This window comes from Hoplias malabaricus, chromosome X2 (genome assembly GCF_029633855.1).
Source record: "Hoplias malabaricus isolate fHopMal1 chromosome X2, fHopMal1.hap1, whole genome shotgun sequence".
In the NCBI taxonomy this organism is placed as follows: domain Eukaryota; kingdom Metazoa; phylum Chordata; class Actinopteri; order Characiformes; family Erythrinidae; genus Hoplias; species Hoplias malabaricus.
The window spans coordinates 21,032,502-21,054,662 of record NC_089819.1 but is presented as its reverse complement, the minus strand read 5'-3'; the positions used below and the strand labels follow the sequence as shown (position 1 = coordinate 21,054,662).

General features: G+C 39.6%; 1 protein-coding gene across 2 annotated transcripts in view; it reads left to right on the top strand.

The window, feature by feature from the left end:
• Positions 1-19,988, top strand: part of LOC136676984 (disabled homolog 2-like) — a 31,582-nt gene extending 11,594 nt beyond the window's left edge. For both annotated transcript variants that reach the window (XM_066654313.1, XM_066654315.1), the window contains exons 3-15: positions 6,877-7,025; positions 7,310-7,408; positions 7,525-7,656; positions 7,899-7,982; positions 8,982-9,005; positions 9,142-9,177; positions 10,357-10,419; positions 13,041-13,658; positions 14,555-14,708; positions 14,999-15,496; positions 15,677-15,756; positions 15,944-16,025; positions 16,823-19,988. In XM_066654313.1, the coding sequence (XP_066510410.1) occupies positions 6,877-7,025; positions 7,310-7,408; positions 7,525-7,656; positions 7,899-7,982; positions 8,982-9,005; positions 9,142-9,177; positions 10,357-10,419; positions 13,041-13,658; positions 14,555-14,708; positions 14,999-15,496; positions 15,677-15,756; positions 15,944-15,988 (1,982 nt within the window). In that variant the 3' untranslated portion in view covers positions 15,989-16,025; positions 16,823-19,988. The remainder of the gene's footprint in view (positions 1-6,876; positions 7,026-7,309; positions 7,409-7,524; positions 7,657-7,898; positions 7,983-8,981; positions 9,006-9,141; positions 9,178-10,356; positions 10,420-13,040; positions 13,659-14,554; positions 14,709-14,998; positions 15,497-15,676; positions 15,757-15,943; positions 16,026-16,822) is intronic.
• The last annotated feature ends 2,173 nt before the right edge of the window (positions 19,989-22,161 follow it).

The following is a 22,161-nucleotide window of genomic DNA, read 5'->3' as shown; positions in this document are numbered from 1 at the left end:
AGATACTGTAACATCCTCAACACCAATGGCTTACAGTGTCATTGCTGAGTCACTCCAGTTTCCAGGCATTTTTTTGTTCTTCTTCCTGTTTGACTTCTTCTACTTCAACTTTCCACTTGCAGCCACGGTGTGCTAACAGCTGAAATCCACAGCTTCTAATAGTGTCCACACACTGTAGGAAATTAAGAAATCAAGACTCCATCCTTTTTTCATACACTTTCATAATGTGGGCACCTTCTCATACAAAGGCCCTCCTGGTGATTTCCCAAGAACTTCAGTGTGTCTTGTAATGGTCAGTTGCAGCATTTTCCTGTTTGATTTTGAATCAAACTTGCATTCTCACTTTACACATTGCCACACTTTTGAAGTCTCTAGACCCTTATTAGGAAGGGTTAACATTGTGGCAATATATGACAACTACAATGATTGGTTACATCAGAAGGTATTTGATGGAAATCTCCAGGAATTCTAAAGCACATTTTTTACAATGTGTTTTGCAACCATTTTCCTGATACACATTTTCCAACTCATTCACAAAAGTCAGGAAACCATCTTAATGTGATACACAATGTCCATCATGAAATAACCATGTTATAATTAATCACTGCTACAATTCTCAGCATGCTGAGGCACGTCAGTTGGCATTTGGGGCAAAACGTGGGTTTTCACAGATGGTTATGGCACTTTCAGGCCGTTTGTTTTTCCAAAGCAGTTTTTTGCCAGTCACGGCTGGGAGGCTTGTAGGCCATGTGCTGAGGTCTGGTTTATTTCAACCCTTTTGTTTATCCTCTTTTTTTCTGTTTTTGGGGGATTATGGAGTTCCTCACTTGAGTTCTGGCTTCACGTCGTGTCTTGCCTCCTCCCTCTCCACAACAAAGCAGCCACTGGACAAGAACTTTGTGCTAAAGTCTGGTTTTGTGGTTTTAAAAACCCTTTATTGTGTAAGCGTGTCATTAGAGAGATAGTGATTGTCTCGGGCAGGTTTTAAAGGGAACCGCTTGCTCCCAGAGGACAGATCTAACTGGGAGCCAGGCCCAGTGTCCACGTCCCCAAACTAGCCAACAAAGCCAGGCTGACGCCACAGTAGACCTCTGTATAATCTGTCCTCTGAAGTAAAACTTTCTTCTCCATTTGGGATTTTGCCTCAGAATTCCTCTTTATTGCCTAACTCTGCTCTCCGAGGACTTAAAGTTTTAATTTATATAAAACTTATTCCATTAAAAGCTAGTGAAACTCTGCCCTATAGACGAAGACCTAGTTGTGATGGGAACGTATATAAATATATCATTTTACTGTGCTATGTGGAACAGTCTGATATCAAAAGCTTTAAGCTTTTAAGTTTGTGGATGATTGCCCGTCCGGTTGATCTATTTAGGTTGCTATTCTGTTGATCTGGGCTAAGTTGCTGTAGCTAATCATAAACTCATTTAGAAAGCCAGAAAACCATGCTTCTGGACTGCCTAAACCTTTTTTTGTACATATTTCCTTAATTCTACAAAAACGTTTTTAGTCTAAGGTTTCTCCTTAAGTTGAAAGGGATTGTTGCCAGCGTTCTGTGAAGCTTGTCCAACCTCATGACCGTAGCTATGACAGAAAGCATTCATGGGCAAAGCATCCATAGATGTGGTGTCAGTAATTAATCCAGTAGCGTGATAATAGTCGTCATTTTCCTTTAAACTAGTTCTCTCTAAAATATCATGAAAATATAGAAGCATATATCCAGTAACATTACATCCCAACTTTTTATTGCTTTACCATTTGTAAAATACTTTCCCATGTTAATAGAAGTGGTTGACACTGGCTTTGATATCATTTCCACACGTTCCTTCCTGCAATGTAAGAAACATAAGGAAGGAAAGAAAGCTTTCTTTATTAGGTAGCTGGCTTCATGAGTATTATACACTTTTCAATATATTTTGATTCTGACTTTATGTATTCCTCATCCGGAGTACGTATGAATGGGCACAGTTGTAATGTTTAACAGACAGCCTATTCAGCCTCCCGAATAGAGGACTTTTCTTTTTTCCTTTGAGTGGAAAAAACAGAAATTAGAAGGATTATGCTTTTTGTTGGGTACGTTTCCACCTAATTCTCAGAATAAATATGTTCTACACTGAAGAATGGAATGGAATGAATTTACATGATCCAAATGTGTACACATTAATATGTGCATTTTTGATATACAGTAATCACTGGCCATTCTTCATTTATAAAATTTCCTATATTTATATATTTGACAATTGGTCATCACATGACAATTATATATATCAACATTCTACTGATTAGATTCATTAAGTTATTTTTTGTATTGGGTCTTTTTTTATCTTGCTGTTGTTGTTGTTGTTAGTGTAATTATGTGCCATATTTTATGACCAATGTGTTGCCTTGGGATCATTATATGCTCTGCTAAACACAATGAGTACAGAAATAGCCTTCTGAGAAAGTTTTGAATGCCACCCAATTATTACACAAGCCCTGATCACCTGATCGCTTGAATAAGCTGATGTACAAATGACTGCTGACGGTTAATGAAGTGAACCTGATGGATGAAGGCATTAGTTCTACTTGACATGTACACTTTGCTCCTCGAGTCAATTAGACCACAACATCTGACATGTTACATTGCTCAGCATCTTCTGAAGTAGGTCACAGAGGTCTACAGAAGACTAAACCAGTATGCAGCATTCCTCAGGCCTTCATGACCCAATAGTTGACTGGATTTATTTTGCTAAGCTGGGCCCAGTGCACAGTGGTATTGTTTGTCTTGCCTTGGCTGGTTCATTCCAGAGGAGCACACCGGTGATGGATTCCATTAAGTCTCTGTTGCTGTTTCCACAATACCTTCCAGCTGCGACTATGAGACGTTCTCCAACACGTCTGTTTATGATCATTTTCCACAGCCATGAAAACAACCGGATTCATTCTCACAGTCCCACGCTGAGGAGCCTAGAGTGACTGGGGCTATAAAGTGCATCTGGGGTGGATGGATTATTCACACCATTATGAATTTCACATTGAAACTCCAGCCTCAAGGTTAAATAATGTTTAACAGTGCAGAGAATAACATTCGGCGAGTTAATCAACTAGCTAGCACTGCCGTTTGGTGATTTATATTTAACACCAAATGTTTGGTGTTATTAGGTTTGCTTGCTTAGTTTTTCACTAGGGCTACAAGGCTAGTGTAGCTAACAAAAATTAGCATCACACTAGCTAGGCTAACTTGCCAAAAACCCTGTAAATAATCTCAGATATGTTTGCTTATGGCTTGACACTATATGACATATTTATAAGTCATACTTTGGTCCTTTATTTGATATGGGTTTATTCTAGAGTGCCAGAAAACACATAAGCAAGTTTGAGATTAATTAAGGACCTGAAACAGTTTAAGGCACATATAATCACATGTAGACTTGCAGTTTGCATGATGTTTGTACTATTAGCTACATTAGCTTACGTAGTTACATTATACCAATTTTTACCACATTAGCCTGCAGCTAAAGGGTAGCCTTTGAAGGCATGTCTAAATTAAATTATGTTTTTAGTTAAACACTAGGTTTATTTTAACAAAGTCCTATCTTTTAGCTACACCTGTCCGGTTTTTAAGGACATTATGGGTAAATATTTTCATTGAAGTGCAAGTCTTGTTCTGAGAATTGTTCATGCTTCCTGAAAGAATTCCATATCACAGGCATCAGGGGATCATTTGTACACAGCTGAGGTTTTAGGACCTGTCACTTGCTAACGTCAAAGTACACCTCATATCAGGAGCACAGTGGGAAACTTTCAGCTCTAAGAAACTGCTGTCTTCTGCACAAGGAGCATAGTGGTCATAGGTCAGGCTGTAAACGATGTGCTTGGTGAGGTCACACAGTTGCCCCCTAATGTTTCACTATTTTAAAACCTCAAACCATCTGCTGAGGGCTATCTTAGTAAGACTGCTTCTTTTTTCCTTTTACCCAGAGTCATTACTGAGCATTTTGCTGTACTTAAGGGTAATTACATAATTATCTAAGCATCTGTATGTATGCGGTAAGTAAATGTAACAAATTACGTTATGTTTGAGTGGTTTTGATTTTAAAATTGCATAAACATGGCATAAATCTAAGAAGTACCTTATACTTTTGTTAAGCAGAACAGTAGCTTTTGGTCAATCTAAAATCACACTAAAGATGTCGACTTTGACAGAACTTTTCTGCTTGAGCAAAGAGCTGTGTGACCCATGTGAGATTACATTTACACTATGCTTTTGATCATCATGATAACTTCAGCTTCTACCACATTAACAACAGAACGGTAATCATGCCTTTGAATAAGTGGGACCTGATTTAAAGGTACTTAACGAGGGAATTTTACAGAACTGCATTTTTCACAAACTGTCTGATTTGCATTAGATTAAGGGTACGATTAAAGGTTTTGTTTATTTGAATTGCCTTTTAACAAGCCTTGAAGCTTTCCATCTTATTTCACTGACCAAAAACAAAGTCTACAGAGTCAGTTGTGTCTGACCTATTGAGACTGAGAGGAAGTTGGGTGAAAGAGGCCTGCTCATTCTCTGACGTTGTTCAGTAAGTGGGGGTTGTCCTGGTACTAACAGGGGGAACCTCTGGCCTCCTGGCTCTCTGCATGTTGTGAATGTCAATAGTGTCTCTTAGCTTGTCCATGGCAGAACCAAAGTGTGGCCCCCGGCTGGAAATGCCCATTTTTTCTGCCCCTCTCTCCGCCTCTGCCATCTAGCCAGGGCCAGTAGCCCAGTAGGGAATCCAGTCGTAGATGAGTAGTTGTGGGAAGTTTAAATTAGTTTATTGAATCAGTTAAGCATAGCCATCATTTTTAGATCTTTTTTTAGTAATATTACCCTTTACACTACACAGAGGCAACCAGATCTAAATGTAGGGTTGATGTATTATGTACATTGCATTGTTCTGTATTAGCTTCTATAGCAGTAGCATTAGTGAAAAATGGAAAAGAACCCAACACATTAAACCCCACCCTCTTAAAGACAGAATGTGGTGTCATGAAAAAGGAGGAAAGAAGAGTTCACAGAAGTCAAAAACTGGGAACGTTAGATAGAAAGTTCACAAAGGAGCAAGACCAAAGACTGAGTGAAGAAAGAGTGGAGCAAAGCTGCACAAATCTGATGATAATGAACTCTAGATAGATGAATTGTCCAGTGGTGACCAAATCAAACTGAAACACACATGTCAAGAGAGATTAAAAAAGAATGGGCAACTTAATCTTCGCCTTGTAGGCTCCGGACCCAGTGGGAAATGAATTAATGAATGAATGAACTTAATCTTCTCCATGGAATTGAGTGGAATTCAAAGAAGGGAATGGTCAGATCCTGTTTTAAAGATGACCAGAAAGATATAGTGGAATACACAGAGAATTAGGTAGAGAACCTACTAGAGTTTCGCTGAGATTTCTCAGCTTAGTTTGTGTGTCTAAGGCATGAAAAGTAAAATCAAATGGTCCATCAGTTTCCCAGTAAACTCCCCAACCTAAATAAGGTGTAATATCAGTGCAGTATGTGATGGTGAGATGCACTGGGAAGGACTGTCTAGGGTGTGTTTCTGCCTTACTCCAAATGATTCAGAGTAAGCTGTGGACTCACTGCGACCCAGATTACAGAAGATGAGTGAAAGAATGAATCAGTGCAGTGTGACATGTGCATCAAAAGGGCTTAATCACTCCTGTATTATGCAGAGAGCTTCAGAGACTACAATGAGTGATATCACTTGTTGTCGTGTTGCTTGCTTGTATTGTTGCTTTTAGGACAATCATTTTCATCATAGACATTTTTCATTGCTATTTTTACTTTTTTAAGCCTGGTTTTTGCTAGGTTACAAGTTAATAAGGCATGACATTTAAAGGAGTATCACAATGATTTATGGAATTTGTGGCTTAACTCTGAAGGACCTCTGAGACGGAGGAAATGCTGAGGTTACTAAACATGAGTCTGGACCTCACAGTGTTTATCAATCATCACGACAGAGCCACGGATTATTCAGGTGGTCTTTAACACTCATATTGTGTTGAAAACCCACTTTGCTGATGCTAAAGTGAGAGACACTTTTTGTGAAGCCCAAAACTGTAATGACGGATTGTGTTACAGCGAAGGACCTGTAATTGACTTTTCATTTGTCAAATGTACATGCTTTCCACAGAGATTCAGTTTTTGCCTCAGTGTATACACAGTGGAGCCTTGTGTAGTATATGGTTTGTTGTTACATTTGGCCAGAGCACGGAGGACTACAAATTAAATACTGTGTGATTTACGGGTTACAGTGTGGTTCGCAAGTTCACTGTTTCTTCTTTGGTGAAATGTGGGACATGCAGTTCAAGGTGACATGCTTCAGCTTAGCTAATCCACAGCTTAGTAGAAGTTTTCTGGTTTGCACTCGCAAGCTTTTGTTTGTCTTAAAAGGCTGTGGTCAGTGTTTTATGGGCCAAATATTTTAGCTGGCTTGTCCCACATTAATTCTAATTATTATTATTATTTATTTTTAATTACATTTTAAAATTACAGCTCCAAAACAATTTTAATGATTCTCTGACCTGTAATAAAATTGAATAGAGCCTCTATTTTAGTTTTCAGGAGGGTAGGAAAACATTAGGCTTATCAGTAAGTATAGAGGACATTCTAAAGGCATAGATATCACTATTTTCATGTTTGTCTCATCAGTGTACCCTGGCCTTTAAACAAATGTTAATGAGACATGACCAACATTTACATTGCTCCAGCATGACAATGCAGATTACAGGCATAGTTGCACTGAAAGTCAACTGCAGCTATCCCTGACACTGTATAGAAGATGCCATCTTGTTTCTTTTAGATTCTTGCATGGTGTTTATGTTTTCTTTGTCTCTTTATCCCAGCTGCAGCCAGTCCAGAGAAAACAGATGAGTTCCTGCTGGCCAGGTTCAAAGGTGACGGCGTTCGTTACAAAGCCAAGCTGATCGGAGTGGACGATGTGCCTGAGGCCCGAGGGGACAAGATGAGCCAAGACTCTATGATGAAACTGAAGGTACGTTAAAGGGAATGCAGTCAAAGAGATATTTAACTCTGTTTTAGAATTATTTTAGCCCGCCTTCTGTGTGATTTAATGTGTCTTGAAAGTAATGTGTGTGTATAAGAATTAGCTGTAGGCAAATCTGCTTTGATAAGAAGATTCGAGATCCAAGTCTATTCTTCAAAGCAAAGTCTGTTTTTTGTTTGTTTTTATTTATTTATTATTTTTTCCCCCAGAAGTTAAGTTAGTTAAGAGCTGAAACAGTGTGGCTGGTTTTCTAAGTGTGTGGTCATTTACAGGGAAAGGCAGGGGCTGCTCGTTCTCAGGGCAAACACAAGCAGAGAGTGTGGGTGAACATTTCTCTGTCGGGAATCACCATTACAGACGAGAAGACGGGGGTGAGTATTCTTGCTATCTGCACCCAGCACTGTAGACACATTATGATTTTGCTTATGACATATCTCTTGTTGGTTCCTGTAAATGTGTTTAATGATACCCGCTCACTCCTTTGCAGGCCGTGGTTCTGGAGCATGCAGTGAATAAAATCTCCTTTATTGCTCGTGACGTGACTGATAATCGAGCGTTTGGCTATGTGTGCGGCGCAGAGGGCCAGCACCAGTTCTTCGCCATTAAAACTGCACAGCAGGTTTGCTGGGTTACTATTGATAATCATTACTGTGCTCCCCCACTCCCCTCTCTCTCTACCACATACACACATGCATATTAGTGCTATTAGGAGACAAGTACTGTATTTACTCACAATCCTGAGTACAACACAGTGGGAGTGTGCAGGTGTCAGTTCTTAACACTCTGTCTCTCTTAACACTCCTTTCACACAGACACACATTTCCAGGAAGTCTGATATTTAACAGCCTTTGTTCCTTTCAGGCGGAACCCCTGGTCATTGACCTGAAGGATCTCTTTCAGCTCATTTTCAACATGAAGAAAAAAGAAGCAGAGGGCTCGAAGAAGGTACAGGAGCTGAGTACTGAGCTCTTCTGTCCAGAACAGTGCAGTTACTGTTTATCAGTCACGGTGTTAGAGAGTAATGACATCCTTGACTTCAGGAAGGGATTTTTTATTACAGTAGCCGTGCTAACATGACAACTATATTACAGTTATCATTTAAAGTCATCCTGCACTGCCCTTCAAAGGCCAAGGGCTGTGGCGTCGTGACTAATGACACTGAGGAATATAACTTTAAAATAAACACATCATATATTTCTTTAAAAATGAACAATAGTAATGTATGTTTTGCTCCACACACACACACTCTGCTGGGTTGTGAGAGGCTTTATACAACTATAACCCCCACTTGGCACTGGGCATGTTGGCTGTAGGCTTCTGCATCTGCCCCAGTGTTTCCATTTTTATTTCATGTTTTTCTGTGGAGATTATACAAGCTGTAATACAAACATTAATTGGCTATTTTTCATTGTTGATGTCGTTCCAGCTCTTTGCCTTTGCTGGGTCTTTGTAGTAAAGCTGGCACAAGACTTGTTTTGCATCCAGAATGTTTATAGTTTGCGCAAATCTTGTCCTAAAAGCCTTATTGGCACCAGATACTCCAGTTTACTGTCAGGTTTCAAGTTAGATTTGTTTATGGGATGCAGTCTTGATTGACATTGTGAGACACATGGGATGCACATTTTCTCCAAATTTAAAACATAATTTAAAAAAGTTCCTTTAACACTGTGAACTCTTTTACATTTCTTTATAATTCATCACCGCATATTGATTCGTTTAAATAGCAGTACATTTTGGAAACATGTCTAAAAGTTGATGGTGTGTATGTCTAGGCTGTTGTCCTTTTGTCTAATTATCTCACGTAATGTCTGGAGGAGTGTTGCTTGTTCTAAGTCTTCTCTATTTAACCTCTTACTGTAATCGTGTTTATTACAGTTAAAGCCTGCTAAGTGTATTCTGTTTGCTATTGTGTTTTATACTAATCAAACCATACCTCCTCTACAGGAAGAACCAAATAAAGTGGTGGAGGTAAGTGTGGATGTCTACCACAATAAAAAGCATAGCATGGTTAATAATATAGCAGATTTGATATTAATTATTTTTAAATATAATTTTTACTAGTTTTGTGTCAAAATTTGTGAGCCATTGCTGTTGTATTCCACAGAACGGCAGTGAAGCTTCACACACCAATGACAGAAAAGTGAGTGTTCACTGTCCTTCATCTTTGGTTATCTGGGATCCGTGGATGAAATTTTACTGTACTTCTACTGTATTTTACTTCCTTTTACTGTAAGCTTAGTGAAGTAGCCAAGAAGTGTAAGACTTATGTAGTTCTCACAAAAGCCAAGACTCTAAATTGAAGGTTGTTTTGAAATCAAAGATTGAAATCAAAGTTTTGAAATCAAAGATAACAGTATGGAGTTTGTCAACCCGTGCTGCAGTAACAGCTTTTACACTTCTAACAAGCTTTTACATCAGATGGGCAGTTGCTGAGAGAGTTGAACTGCATTCAACCACAAGGGCATTAGTGAGGTCCAGTAGTGACATTTTATAATAAGCTCTGGATCAAAAATGTCACTCACAAGAATAACATTCAGCTCATTCCAGAGATGGCAGTGGCACTGCCCCACTGCCACAGTTCCTGGGGGCTTTATATCTAGTAAAATAGATTAAATCATTAATTAACATAAGCATCTACAGAGGTTTGGACATTTAATGCATTCAAGGTTTCAAGATATATCATGTATATAACTATGCTATACACTGTACTGTTGTCAGTTTTATCATTTGAATGTTTGACAGCTCTCATGACAACCATTCTCAAGTTTACCACCGTCATAGTCTCAGACCAAAACTGTAATCAGCTAAAGCAGCAGGCTCATCTTCTCCTGTTCTAACACTAAGACCACCCTCAGCATATTACAGCGTCTCCATGCAGTATCCCAGTCACTATTTAACCAAGGATATATAAACAAATGATGTTAGCAGACAGGAAGTCACAGAGATGTGCCAACTAAGCCATTCAGACGTCTGTCTCCATGAGAAAAGAGCTAAACTCGTCCTTTGTTAATGAATCACCTCCACTTCAAGACCATAACAGCTTGCCTCTGTGCTGTATCTGGCTTTAGGGACTGGGTAGTAGTAGTAGTATAAAAATATACTTCTAGGGGTATAATAAAGAGAAGGTATACAATGGATACTAAATAAATAACACTACTGAAAAACACAAAAAAGAGAAGGATCAAGCCAACTCCTCAGCTCTTTTAATACTATGACGTATTTGTGTGTGTTGGAGTCATTTTTCATTTCAATAATTATTTCCTCTTCCATGTTTTGGTATGAAATCTCCCGTTAAGGTCACTATTTTCATCCCTTGCAGGGAGTTGACCAGCTGGGCTTGTTTGGAGACATGTCGACCCCGCCAGACTTACACTCTCCCTCGGTAAGCCTGGATCTAAACAACATCATCCAACTGAGCACAGGCACGCCGAAGCTTTAATAAACATGTATTACATGACAATGGGTTGTTTATCGTTTTGTAAACATGATTTAAGAAAATGATTAAGATCAGAATTGGTTCCTGGTCATGAACTTGTTTAGCTATTGTTGTTTAATTAACCCTGTAATGTCTGAGCAAAAAAAATAGCTAGTTTGACTTTTAATGTGTTCTTCTACTTTAATAGTACAATCCCTCGGTGCTGTTTGTGCATGTATTCTGTTGTAAAATAGAATGGACTTAGCAAAGCTGGACATAGATTTAGTTTTGGTTTGTGTCATTTTCAGCAAGCAAATATTTTCCTCTTATTTCAGGACAAAGGCTTGTACCAAATTGGGAAAATTGTTTGCATTCCGGCTTTGTTCTGATAGGAATAGCATGAATAAGGGTAGATGCTAAAGCTAATATAAATATATACACCTAAATATGAACAGGGCGGCATGGTGGTGCAGCAGGTAGTGTCGTGGTCACACAGCTCCAGGGACCTGGAGGTTGTGGGTTCGATTCCCGCTCCGGGTGACTGTCTGTGAGGAGTTGGTGTGTTCTCCCTGTGTCTGTGTGGGTTTCCTCCGGGTGCTCCGGTTTCCTCCCACAGCCCAAAAACACACATTGGAAGGTGGATTGGTGACTCAAAAAGTGTCCGTAGGAGTGAGTGTGTGAGTGCCCTGTGAAGGACTGGTGCCCCCTCCAGGGTGTATTCCCACCTTGCGCCCAATGATTCCAGGTAGGCTCTGGACACACTGCAACCCTGAACTGGATAAGGGTTACAGATAATGAATGAATGAATAAATATGAACAAAATTTCAAATGTAACTGCTCATAAACCTTCCCACTGCATCCAGCAATTGGGGCAGTATTTTGCTTGCAGTCATAGTGATAGAAAACAAAATCACAAAAATACTGCAAGTCCACAGCATCTTAATTTTCTGTAAAATCTGTAAAAGAATAAAGCTGAAGTTGCTGAATGTATCGTAGATGATATTTTAGGTGAGATAGAGTGAGTTCATTTTCCAGGCACTGAAAATGTTAAACAAGTATCAAAACGAGGAACATAACTGGTCCAGTTCAGATTTAGCTCATGCTGTGGAGCCAGTCCTTGTCAATAAGTCTCTGGTCTCATTGAGGAACAACTAAGGAAAAGTGCATTTTGCCACATATATATATATATATATTAATATTTGTTGTAGAATTTTAAAGCTGCTCTTTACTAATCCCTTTTCTTGGTTTTGATAAAGTATCTGTTCTTTGTTTTCAAATTAAATGCCATGACTATGAGAGTTCATGCTCAGGTAAAGTCAAAACAATCACAACATCCAATCACAGTGAAGTCAATTCAGCCATCAGAAACATGCTGTCTTTGCGTTAAAAACCTTTCCAGTCTCGACTGGATATGAGTTTTATGGAGGCACTCTCATTGGTCAGATTGTTACAAGTTGACATAGCACGTCAATGTCAGTAGATTCAAGCCATGGAGTGAATGTTTTTCTCATCTCGCTGCATGTTTCCATTTCATTGCCACGCCTTCTCAAAAACTATCCATTCATTTACCCACAGCTGATTTGCTTATTATATCACACCAGGGTACTTATCCAACAGGATATAAAAACATTAAGTATTGCATTTTCTAAAGAACCTAGAAATCTGGAAATGCTGCATTTGTCTCACCACCTCAGTTTCCACATGCCTAAGTAACATTTCGCTGTTCAGAGAAGCAAATGAATGGAAGCCGAAATTATGTTGGCTCAGTGAGTTTTATAGTTTAATAGTTATGAGAGAATAAAAATATTGGAATTTTAATGAGTTAACACTGCACACTTTAAGGATCAGAATGTTGGGTGTGTTATGTCTACTCCTCTAGGGCTCAAGAAATATTAGGTGTACAAATATGGTTTAAATCATCTTTGTGTAATACATGATTGTAATTCAGAATTAAGATATTCACCCATTGTCAGTTTAAGGTTTAATTGTTTTTATTATTATTATTATTATTAAAAATGACAATTGGCAGTTAGTTTAAAAGTAAATAAATAAAAATGTAGTATCAATATGCTACATATGTGCTTCAACATGGAAATCACCATCTTTAACTCATCGAAACCAGAATTCACACATATTTTGGATACAACATTATCCTCAGGAACAGAACAAATCGATGCACATGCTTTTGACGCACTTTTTCCTGAGGAATCTCATAATAAACGCAGTGATAAATTATTATGCATTATGCATTATGCATTATTAAGTTAGTTTTAATTAGTTAATTGTAATTTTGAATATGAAGCGACACTTAAACTGACAAAAGCAGAGGAGAATGTGTGAATTTTGAATTACAACAGCTGGCCACCAACACTGGTGGTTTTCTGTATTTTTTTCTTTCTATTATCTGGATCAGTATCCGTGACAAATTCTTATCACTGAGGCCATAACATCTGCTTCCTGGCTGACTCATTAAACCGGCCCCACCCTGAGAGTGACATAATAAGTAAAATGACCATGTGAATTGCTGGTGTAGATGACCTGCAGCTGCAGGATCTGATGTAACTAATAGATTCTTTCTTTCCTCTCAGGAATCTGAGGACATTCTCTTGTTGGATTTGTCCACTGAGATAGACAACAACCAGAACTGTGTGAAAGGCAACCCGTTTACCGGCTCGTCCTCTTCCTCTGCCCCCAGTGTCCAGTCCAGCCTCTCGCCTGAAAACCCCTTCTCCTCCCAGCTCAGCTTCTTCCCCACCCCCAGCCATGACCCCTTCAGTGATGACCCCTTCTCTAAAAGCGACAACCAATCAGCAACGGCTGTAATCAATCGCAGCCCCAGTCAATTTTTTAATGGCGGACCCAAGAACGGTGACTCAGACTACCTGGCCCAGCAGTTTGACCAGCTCTCCAACAGGACAGTAATCCAAGCGCTCAGCAACGGCCAGTGGCCACTAGATGGCAGGGCAGTGGACATGGCTGCCTGGACTCAGAATGGCATACCAGTCAGCGAGCAGAATGGCCATAATGGATTTGTAACACCAAACCCGTTTTTGGAGACTGCAGAGAAGAACTTGCCAGTCCAGAACGGAGTGAAACACGAGAACGGGAGCAAGCCTGAGACAGCAGTGAAGCAGACCAAGGATTCAGTCATCATAAGCCCACCTCCTCTCAACACAAAAGCTGGCCGGGGAAGGAGGGCTGTGAAGGTGAGGATGGAATAAAGTCCATTACAGTAATTTTGTTAGTGCTGTTAATCACAGTGTAAATTTGGGCTGCACACGTTTTTATGGAACAGTGGAGTTGTCAGAGTCCAGTATTAGTGGTTCTTTAGGATTATACAGTCTATAAGCCTGGGTATGGCTTAAGCCCGTGGTACTAATGAGAAGCTTTGTAACATGAAAGCACTGGCAAGTTAAGAATACTCATACAGCCTCTGAAAGTGAGAAAATTCATAGACCACTTACTGTTACAACAGCTTGAAATGTTTAAATAGTTTTAATAGAAGACTTTGGGAGTTGAGAATAAGTCACTGTGCCAATCTGTAATGTTCTAATGACTTTATTTGGCTGTTTTTTTAATGCTTCAGTGAATGAAAGAAAATAGGTAAGAACTCACTCAGCAATACATTTAACTTTTAAATAGAGAAACTAATAAAATGTACACAATTTTCCTCATAAACTAAATTTAGGTGATCAGCTAAGACATGGTGGATGTCTAAAAGCATATACTCCACTAGTCAACATTAGGCAAACTACATATAACTCTAGCAACAAATAATAAACCTAGCATTAGCATCTGTATACATCAAAGCAGAAGCCATGTTGAAGCCTGGCCCTGCTGTGTTTTTGTCCATGTTATAGAAACAAGCGTGTGCTAAATTAGGTATCCATTTGTTACAATCTCATATTCAGAGTATTAGCTTCCTTTAGTTGTTAGCTACATTAGCTTTGAAGCTCCTGTACAAAACATAAGAGGCTAGTTTTGACCATCAAACAAGTCTTAGCTATCAGCTACATTTGGGGAATTTGGATACATTTCCTCAAGCTTTATAATCTAATACATTCACACAGACAATTGTATCGGTTGTTTCTCTCCTCCCTAGTCCCCAACAAATGAAACACCTGCAGCAGACCCGTTCACTTCACCCAGCCAGTCGGAATCACCATCTCCCCCACAACCAGACAGCACCCAAGTCAACTCAGTCCCTTTCTTCAACCAGAGCCCCAGCAGCTCCTCAGACACCCTCACAGGCCTCGGTATCCAACTCCTCATATCCTGAAGAGATTAATCCTTTGACCTTTATAGGACTATTCTGACCTTTCTAACAGTTTAGCGATTCAGAAATGGCATTAAAGTATCAAAATTTGGCATTAAGAAGTAACAGAGCATAATGCCTGAATTCATAATTGATATCAGTAGCATCACTTTCTATCATGTGATATGTCTGATATTTTAGTGTGTTCTATTGTGTACAGTAGAATTATTTGAAATATTGCAGAGAGTACTATCGTGTAATAATATAAAAATATCCACCTCTGTACTCTAGGAGGGCTGTCCCTTGGACCTTCTACTGCCTGCACTCCTGGTGCAGTTCAATGGAGCCAGCCCATCTCTTCCATCATGCCCTGCTCCAACAGCGCCCCCCAGCCTTTCACTCAGAATCCACCCTTCTCCACCTCTCCAGTACCCAACTGGGGGAGCAGCTCTGGAGTCTTTGGGACCTCCCCCCCTCAGCAGCTTCCATCCTGGGGCCAGACCACCCCTCCTGTTTCGAACGGAACTTGGACCCCGAACTCCGCCCTGGGGAACCCCTTCCAGACCAGTATCTTTCCTCCATCTTCAAACTTAATGACTGGGAATCAGCAGAGCTCTAGCCCTCCTCCACAGATTCCACCTCGCTCTGTGCCTGTTAAAGAGCCGCCTAAGATCGACAGCAATGCTTTTGTAGATCTGGATCCTTTAGGAGAGAGGGAGAAGAGGGATATCAAGGACATGTTCAAGGACTTCCAAATGGCTAAACCACCCAATGCTCCAGTTAAAAACGGTGAGAAGAAAGGATTATTGTGCAAGGCATGATTGGGTTATTCACTCCAAATTTTGGTGTTTAGACTTACACTTGTTTTGCATTTTGCATGAATTTACTCATTGTGTTTTTATTGGATAACCCTTTTTGATCTGTATTATTGATTGTTTTTCTTATTGTATTTTAATTTTGTTTCATTAGAGCCCCTAAAAGTAGGTGGCCAGAACCTGTTTGATAACCCTTTTGGGGCTGGTCTTTTTGGAGCCCCAACACCAGCTACAGTAAGTATTCCCACCTCTACACATACACTAGTGTTGTATGCTGCAACTTAGAAATTTAGACTGCTCAGCCAATATTTGAGAACAAGCATTTCCAAATGTTTTAATACTAGCAGTGTTTGCTTCAGGAATGCCAACGGTGTACTTGTATTGCAATAAGTTTCATAACTAGTTTTCCTGAACTTTACAGACTGCTCCTGTCATCAGAGACCCATTTGGAAACCCCTTCGCATGATGACCATTCACCCAATCTATAGGTCTGAAAGGCTCAAGTAAGTCAAATGAAGTTTAGAACTGAAATATTGAATGGAAATCAATGGAACAAGGCTTTATTAGCCAATTATATTAGTCTATTTTTTAATTTTTAAGTTTTACATTTTTAAATATGTAAAAATAAATCAACATAAATGATATACACTGGACAATTACTGGCTTAGGAACACATACCTTACCCACTGACAATACAGGAGCATTTCGTAGTTCTACAATTACAGACTGTAGTCCACTTGTTTCTCTGCATACTTTGTTATCACCATCTCATATTGTTATTCAATGGTCGGGATCATTGACCACTCACTATCCACTCCGCTACAAACACCTACCTCATTGGTTCATCTTGTAGATGTAAACTCAGAGACAGTAGCTCATCTGTGTTGGTTGTATTCTAGTCTTTCACCAGTGGACACAGGACGCTGAAGCCTAGATAGTTTTGGTTGGTGGACTATTCTCAGTCCAGCAGTGACAGTTAGGGCTTTAAAAACACTAGCAGCACTGCTTTGTCTGATCCACTCGTACCAGCACAACACACACTAACACACAACCATCATAAAAGTGTCACTGCATCACTGAGTATGATCCACAGCCCAAATCATACCTGCTCAGTGCTACTGTATGGTCATTGGAGCTGATAAATTGGACAGTGAATGTCAAGTTAGGTGTTCCTAATCCAGTGATCGTTCAGTGCACATTACATAATGTAGCACCAGTTAAAAGTACATTTTTCAGCAAGTTTTCTAACGATTTGAGGACCTCAACTGTTTTGCTAATGTTGCATCCCTGATTTTCACAGGGACTCCCATTGAAACACAAGGTCTCCCCACAAAAGCAGGACCTGTTCCAGAGAAGATCTACAAGCCCTATTGTCACTGCCATTCATTAGAGTCCCTAAACCGCCAAACGATGTCCATGGAGCCCTTCTTCTTCTTCAGTATATCCAGTCTATATACAGTCTATACAAACAAAGTAGCATACAGCTGGAGACGCACATTCATGTGCAGTACTTGACTCCAAGCTCCCACCCAGCCCACAAGATGGGTTCTGTTACGACTGGAGATGGATGCTGCTGTGGATTATATGGCACAACTCCAGTGGATGTGGAAGCCACTGCCAAAAAATAAAAATAAAAGCACAAATTCAACCAGAGAAGATGGAAGAGTCTCCCCTGCACAAATCAGTGTAATGGAAGACTTTGTTCCACGATGACTAGACATACAGGAGCATGCCTCAGATCACTCTTTTGTTCTACATCGCAGTATTATTCCTCATTCATCTCTCATTTCTTTTTATGCTTTTTTTCTTTGCAGATGCATTATCAGTTTGCATTTATTTGTTGTGCCTGATTGGTCACAGGGGCATTATATAGTATTTTATGGTATATTTAGTGCTATAGAAGACATTGCCTCTAATGAGTCACACTAAATGACTAAATCACAGACATTGCCCGATACGTTATACATTACAGCAGTCTTCTGAATATCAGCTGTTTCATGATTTGTTTTGTTGCTGGGTGCTGAACAGAAAAATAACATCACTCCTATGGAAGTGGAGGAAAATGGACAAGCTTTGTCAGCAGTCTGATCCATATTGGTGACACCTCTATGTACACAACTGTGCAAAAGTTTGGAATGATATAAATTATTTTATGATAATTAATGTAGTTATGTACAGTAACCATCAACTGCCTGCCTCCAGAATTGGCCACTACTTTTTAAATATGAGGTGTTCGATAATAATCTTATTACATTGTCATTGTATATAAAGTTGCATGTAAAGATTTAGACCATAAAGTTTTTATTAATGTCCTTAATAAAAATAAGTTGACATTTCTATGGGGAACTAATATTCCGCAAATTTTAATGCACTATTCATTTATTTGCCAAATTTCACAACCTACATTTGTGATCTGTGCAAATGTTACATCCCACTATATATAGCAGTGGTTCTCAAACTTTTTAGTCCAATATAAGTCATGTCACAGAAACACATACAAAACACACACACACACACACACATACAAAACTTGTACACAGCAGGCATATGAATGCATTACCTCTTATCATCTTAGTGAATGGGCTGGACCTAGAAGAGACTAGATCATTCATTCATTCATTCATTCATTGTCTGTAACCCCTTTTCCAGTTCAGGGTTGCGGTGGGTCCGGAGCCTACCTGGAATCATTGGGCGCAAGGTGGGAACACACCCTGGAGGGGGCGCCAGTCCTTCACAGGGTGATACACACTCAGACACTTTTGAGTCGCCAATCCACCTACCGATGTGTGTTTTTGGACTGTGGGAGGAAGCCCGAGCACCCGGAGGAAACGCACGGGGACACGGAGAACACACCAACTCCTCACAGACAGTCGCCTGGAGCAGGGCTTGAACTCTGGACCTGGAGCTCTGTGACAGCAACACTACCTGTTGCCCAGGGACTAGATCAGTGAACTTTGAACACATGGCTCAGCATACATTTTTGTTATGGTACTTGTTCTTAGTCATCGTTTGGGCAAGTGGTAAATAATTCGCACCAATTTTTTATGGCTCACCTGCTTTTTCTATCTACAAGCTAGAAATGTAAGATGTTCCTTGGGATTTGGAAGATGTGTTGTCAATATTCTTTATTGTGGATAAGCACTGCTTCACTACTTAAGTTGATTAATGCCCATATGGTGTTTTTTTAATGCAAAACACAACACTTTCACTTAAAGTGTGATATGAAAACTAAAAGGGATTGTGTAATTTACACACGAAAAGGATGTTTCATGTTTACACTCGTAGGAGGATGTTTCATGTACCACCAAGTGGTACACACACTACAGTTTGAGAACCACTGATATATGGGATTTTTTTAGCCTCTGTCCAGTCTCAGGGGCTCATTAAAACTGGGGAGTCTGGTGAGGTAATGAACTAGAGAAGAAGCTAGAGGCTTGACCAGGGAGGGGGAGCTTGGAGCCAAGACATGAGCCACATGGACTAAGCAGAGATTTAGCCACACTTTCAGGGTATTTTCCCCATTAAAATAAATACATGGAAGAAAATAACTGAAATGTTTTTCCCTTTAATGGAAAATATTCATTCCAAACTTTTGAATTGTACACTATATGACTAAAGTGTGTAGACACCTACTCACTCATTGTTTCATAGGTGTACATTAGTGAGGTCAGGTACTCCAGCTCATCTCAGCGGTATGGGGCTGTGCTTTATCACTCCTTAGAGCACAGTTGGTGGGAGGCTTTATACGCTTCTAAGCTGCTCCATAGCATCCCATTCTATCTGCTGTGTTTTTGAAATAGAAACTCTAGTGGAAATCACATTAAAATATGTGTCTACAAACTTTTGGACATATAGAGAAGTGTACATAGAGCTTTAACCTCAGCAGCCTTGATGACATCCTTTTCTGCTGCTTTTTGAACTTCATCCTTGTCCTGTAACTCATCATGTGCTACATAAAGCGTCCTGTTTCACTCAGTAACTAGGTAGTTTTAAGGTTAGAGTTCTCTCTTTTGTGTCACTATTCAGTTGTGTGCATCTGTTTTTGGACACTGGTTGGACCCAAATGGTTCAGGTAGTACTTCACCGTGAGAATGTCAATAAGTTGACGGTATTTTGCTGCACCCTTACTATGTTGCCACGTTACACCATCCAGGTGTCGTCAGATGAAGATGTCTTAGCTCACTAAGGTGCAGCAATTCAGATTTGTATTAACAATGCTCTTTCACCTCGATGACTTTAAGGGTCGAAGGAAAATATGTACTGTACTGGAGGTTAAAGCGAGCCTGGTCTTAAAGAGCTATGTGTGTCTGGAATTGAGTGTACTGTATTTCTATGTACATATATAAATATATCTACTCTATTGTGCACTATGCCATTAATCCTGGATGTTGTATAACTGGCATCAATCAAAACTGTAGTTGTTGCAATAAACTGGAATTTCAGTTAGGGGCATGGATTTCAAAAAACTGTCTTATTTATGTGCAACACAGCATTTGAGTATGTTTGGGTGTGTCTTAAAGTAATGACTTGCTTTTTAATGAAGGTCTGACTGTCATCAATCTGTCTATCTGGAACAAAAGTGGTAAAAGAGAAGACAATGAGTCAGGGGTAAGCAGAATGAATGAATATAAAGGTATGATTTAGGATAGGATGAAAATAAGAATAAAAAAAACAAATAGATACTGGCGGCACAATGTTGACTCTGCCACAGGCCCAAGTTGTGGAGCAGTGAAATTGTCCACCGCTGCAAGAGACTGGGTGAGTGTGTGTTGACCCCCTGTTCAGGGTGTGTTCCTTCCTTGCGCTCAATGATTCCAGGTAGGCTATTTACCCACCACCACTTAAGGCAAAGACGCTCTTGTCAGTATAGGTTAATTGCATGTGAATGGAAAATAGCTCACATATTAAAGATGCTCATTTGGCCAATATTCTATAAAGCAGATTGGGCCAATTTCTGGCCACACTGGGCTGTGAAAATTCAATGTGAGTCAAAATTGACTCTAAATGTGACTTGGGCAACATGTGACCCTGCTTAGGTTTGTGTGGCCCTCTTAAGCCATGTGAGCCATGACAAAAGGGAATGTGGGATTGACTTGGGCCAGAATAATTTTGTGTGCTGTGACTTTAGGTTTCATTGCTCATTCAACACTAGGTCTGGTTTTGGCTACCACTGAATCAACGTTATACATTTTCCTTCAGAGTGTTTTTAACATGATTTAATAAAAAAATAATAATAATAATCTGGCTTTACAGTGATAAGTACATTAGACACACACACAAACCGATCCACCAATCAGTCATAACATTATGACCACCTTGTTGCTACTCTTACTACCTATTTTCACTCTCACCATAGAGGGGCACTTTGTAGTTCTAAAAATACAGGCTGTAGTCCATCTGTTGCTCTGCATACCTGTTTTATAAATGGTCAGGACCCCTACAGGACCACCACAGAGCAGGAATTAAGAGGTATATCATTCTCAGTGCTATGTTAGTGGTGTATCAGTGTGTGTGGTGTTAGACAAGTTGATCAGACACAGCCGTGCTGCTGGAGTTATAACTCTGTCCATTAGGCACACCTGCCTTGTTGGTCCACCTGATCAGAGATGGTAGCTCATCTAGCTTGTGATGTTCATTCTCTTGTCCTTCGTCAGTGGACACAGGATGCTGTGGTTGGATATTTTTGGTTGGTTAACTATTCTCAGTTCAGCAGTGACACTAAGCACTGCTGTGTCTGATCCATTCATACTAGAGGAATACACAGAAACACACCACCACCACTGGAATACAGCCTAACTGTAGAACAACAAAGTGCTTAAGGCTACTGTTTTTAATTCTGCTGGACAACAAAGAAACCTTCCAATAAGCCACAACTTCCCACATGCATCATGTTTATAAATACGCTACAGATATCAAAACATTAGTAAACCCTAAAGATATGTGAAACAAGCACAGTTCAAAATAAAAAGCTAACAATTAGATCATTTTGGCAATATTTGAGGGGTGTTTTATCATAATTCTACTTTGTGATGTATTTTTAAACTTTGCTGAACATTTCACATGACACCCAATTTTATACAAAAGCAGAATTGTTATACAAATAATTCAATACACAGAAGCTTTAAATATCTGCCTAAGCATTATATTCAATGCTAAAACCTCTCCCTGATAATTTACTCAGCAAATTAACAGATTCTAATTCAAAAATAATCAACTACCCTGAGATATTATAATAAATTATATTCATAAGAAACATTTAAAATAACTATATAAATAATCTAATATATGAAATCTTTAATTTATGACCTAAACTGTGCACTACACAGTGCGGAGGGAGATTTTTGAGAACTTGAGTTTCAGCCTTTGAAAATAAAAATGGCGGACAGTGCTGCAGCGGACGTGTGTTGTCATAGCAACAGTTCATCACGTCCTAAGAACCTGTGAATCATGTCAATATTTTATGTACTAGCCTGCCGAACTCACGCTTTTAAGGTTATTACATAGTGTATACTCTATTGCAAGAGTGTGGTACACAGCTGGGTCTCTGCCCTAATACACACACACACACACACACACACACAGCCACTGAATCGATTCACGTCACTTAGAATCGTTTGCTGAGTCGACTCCAACGTCTAT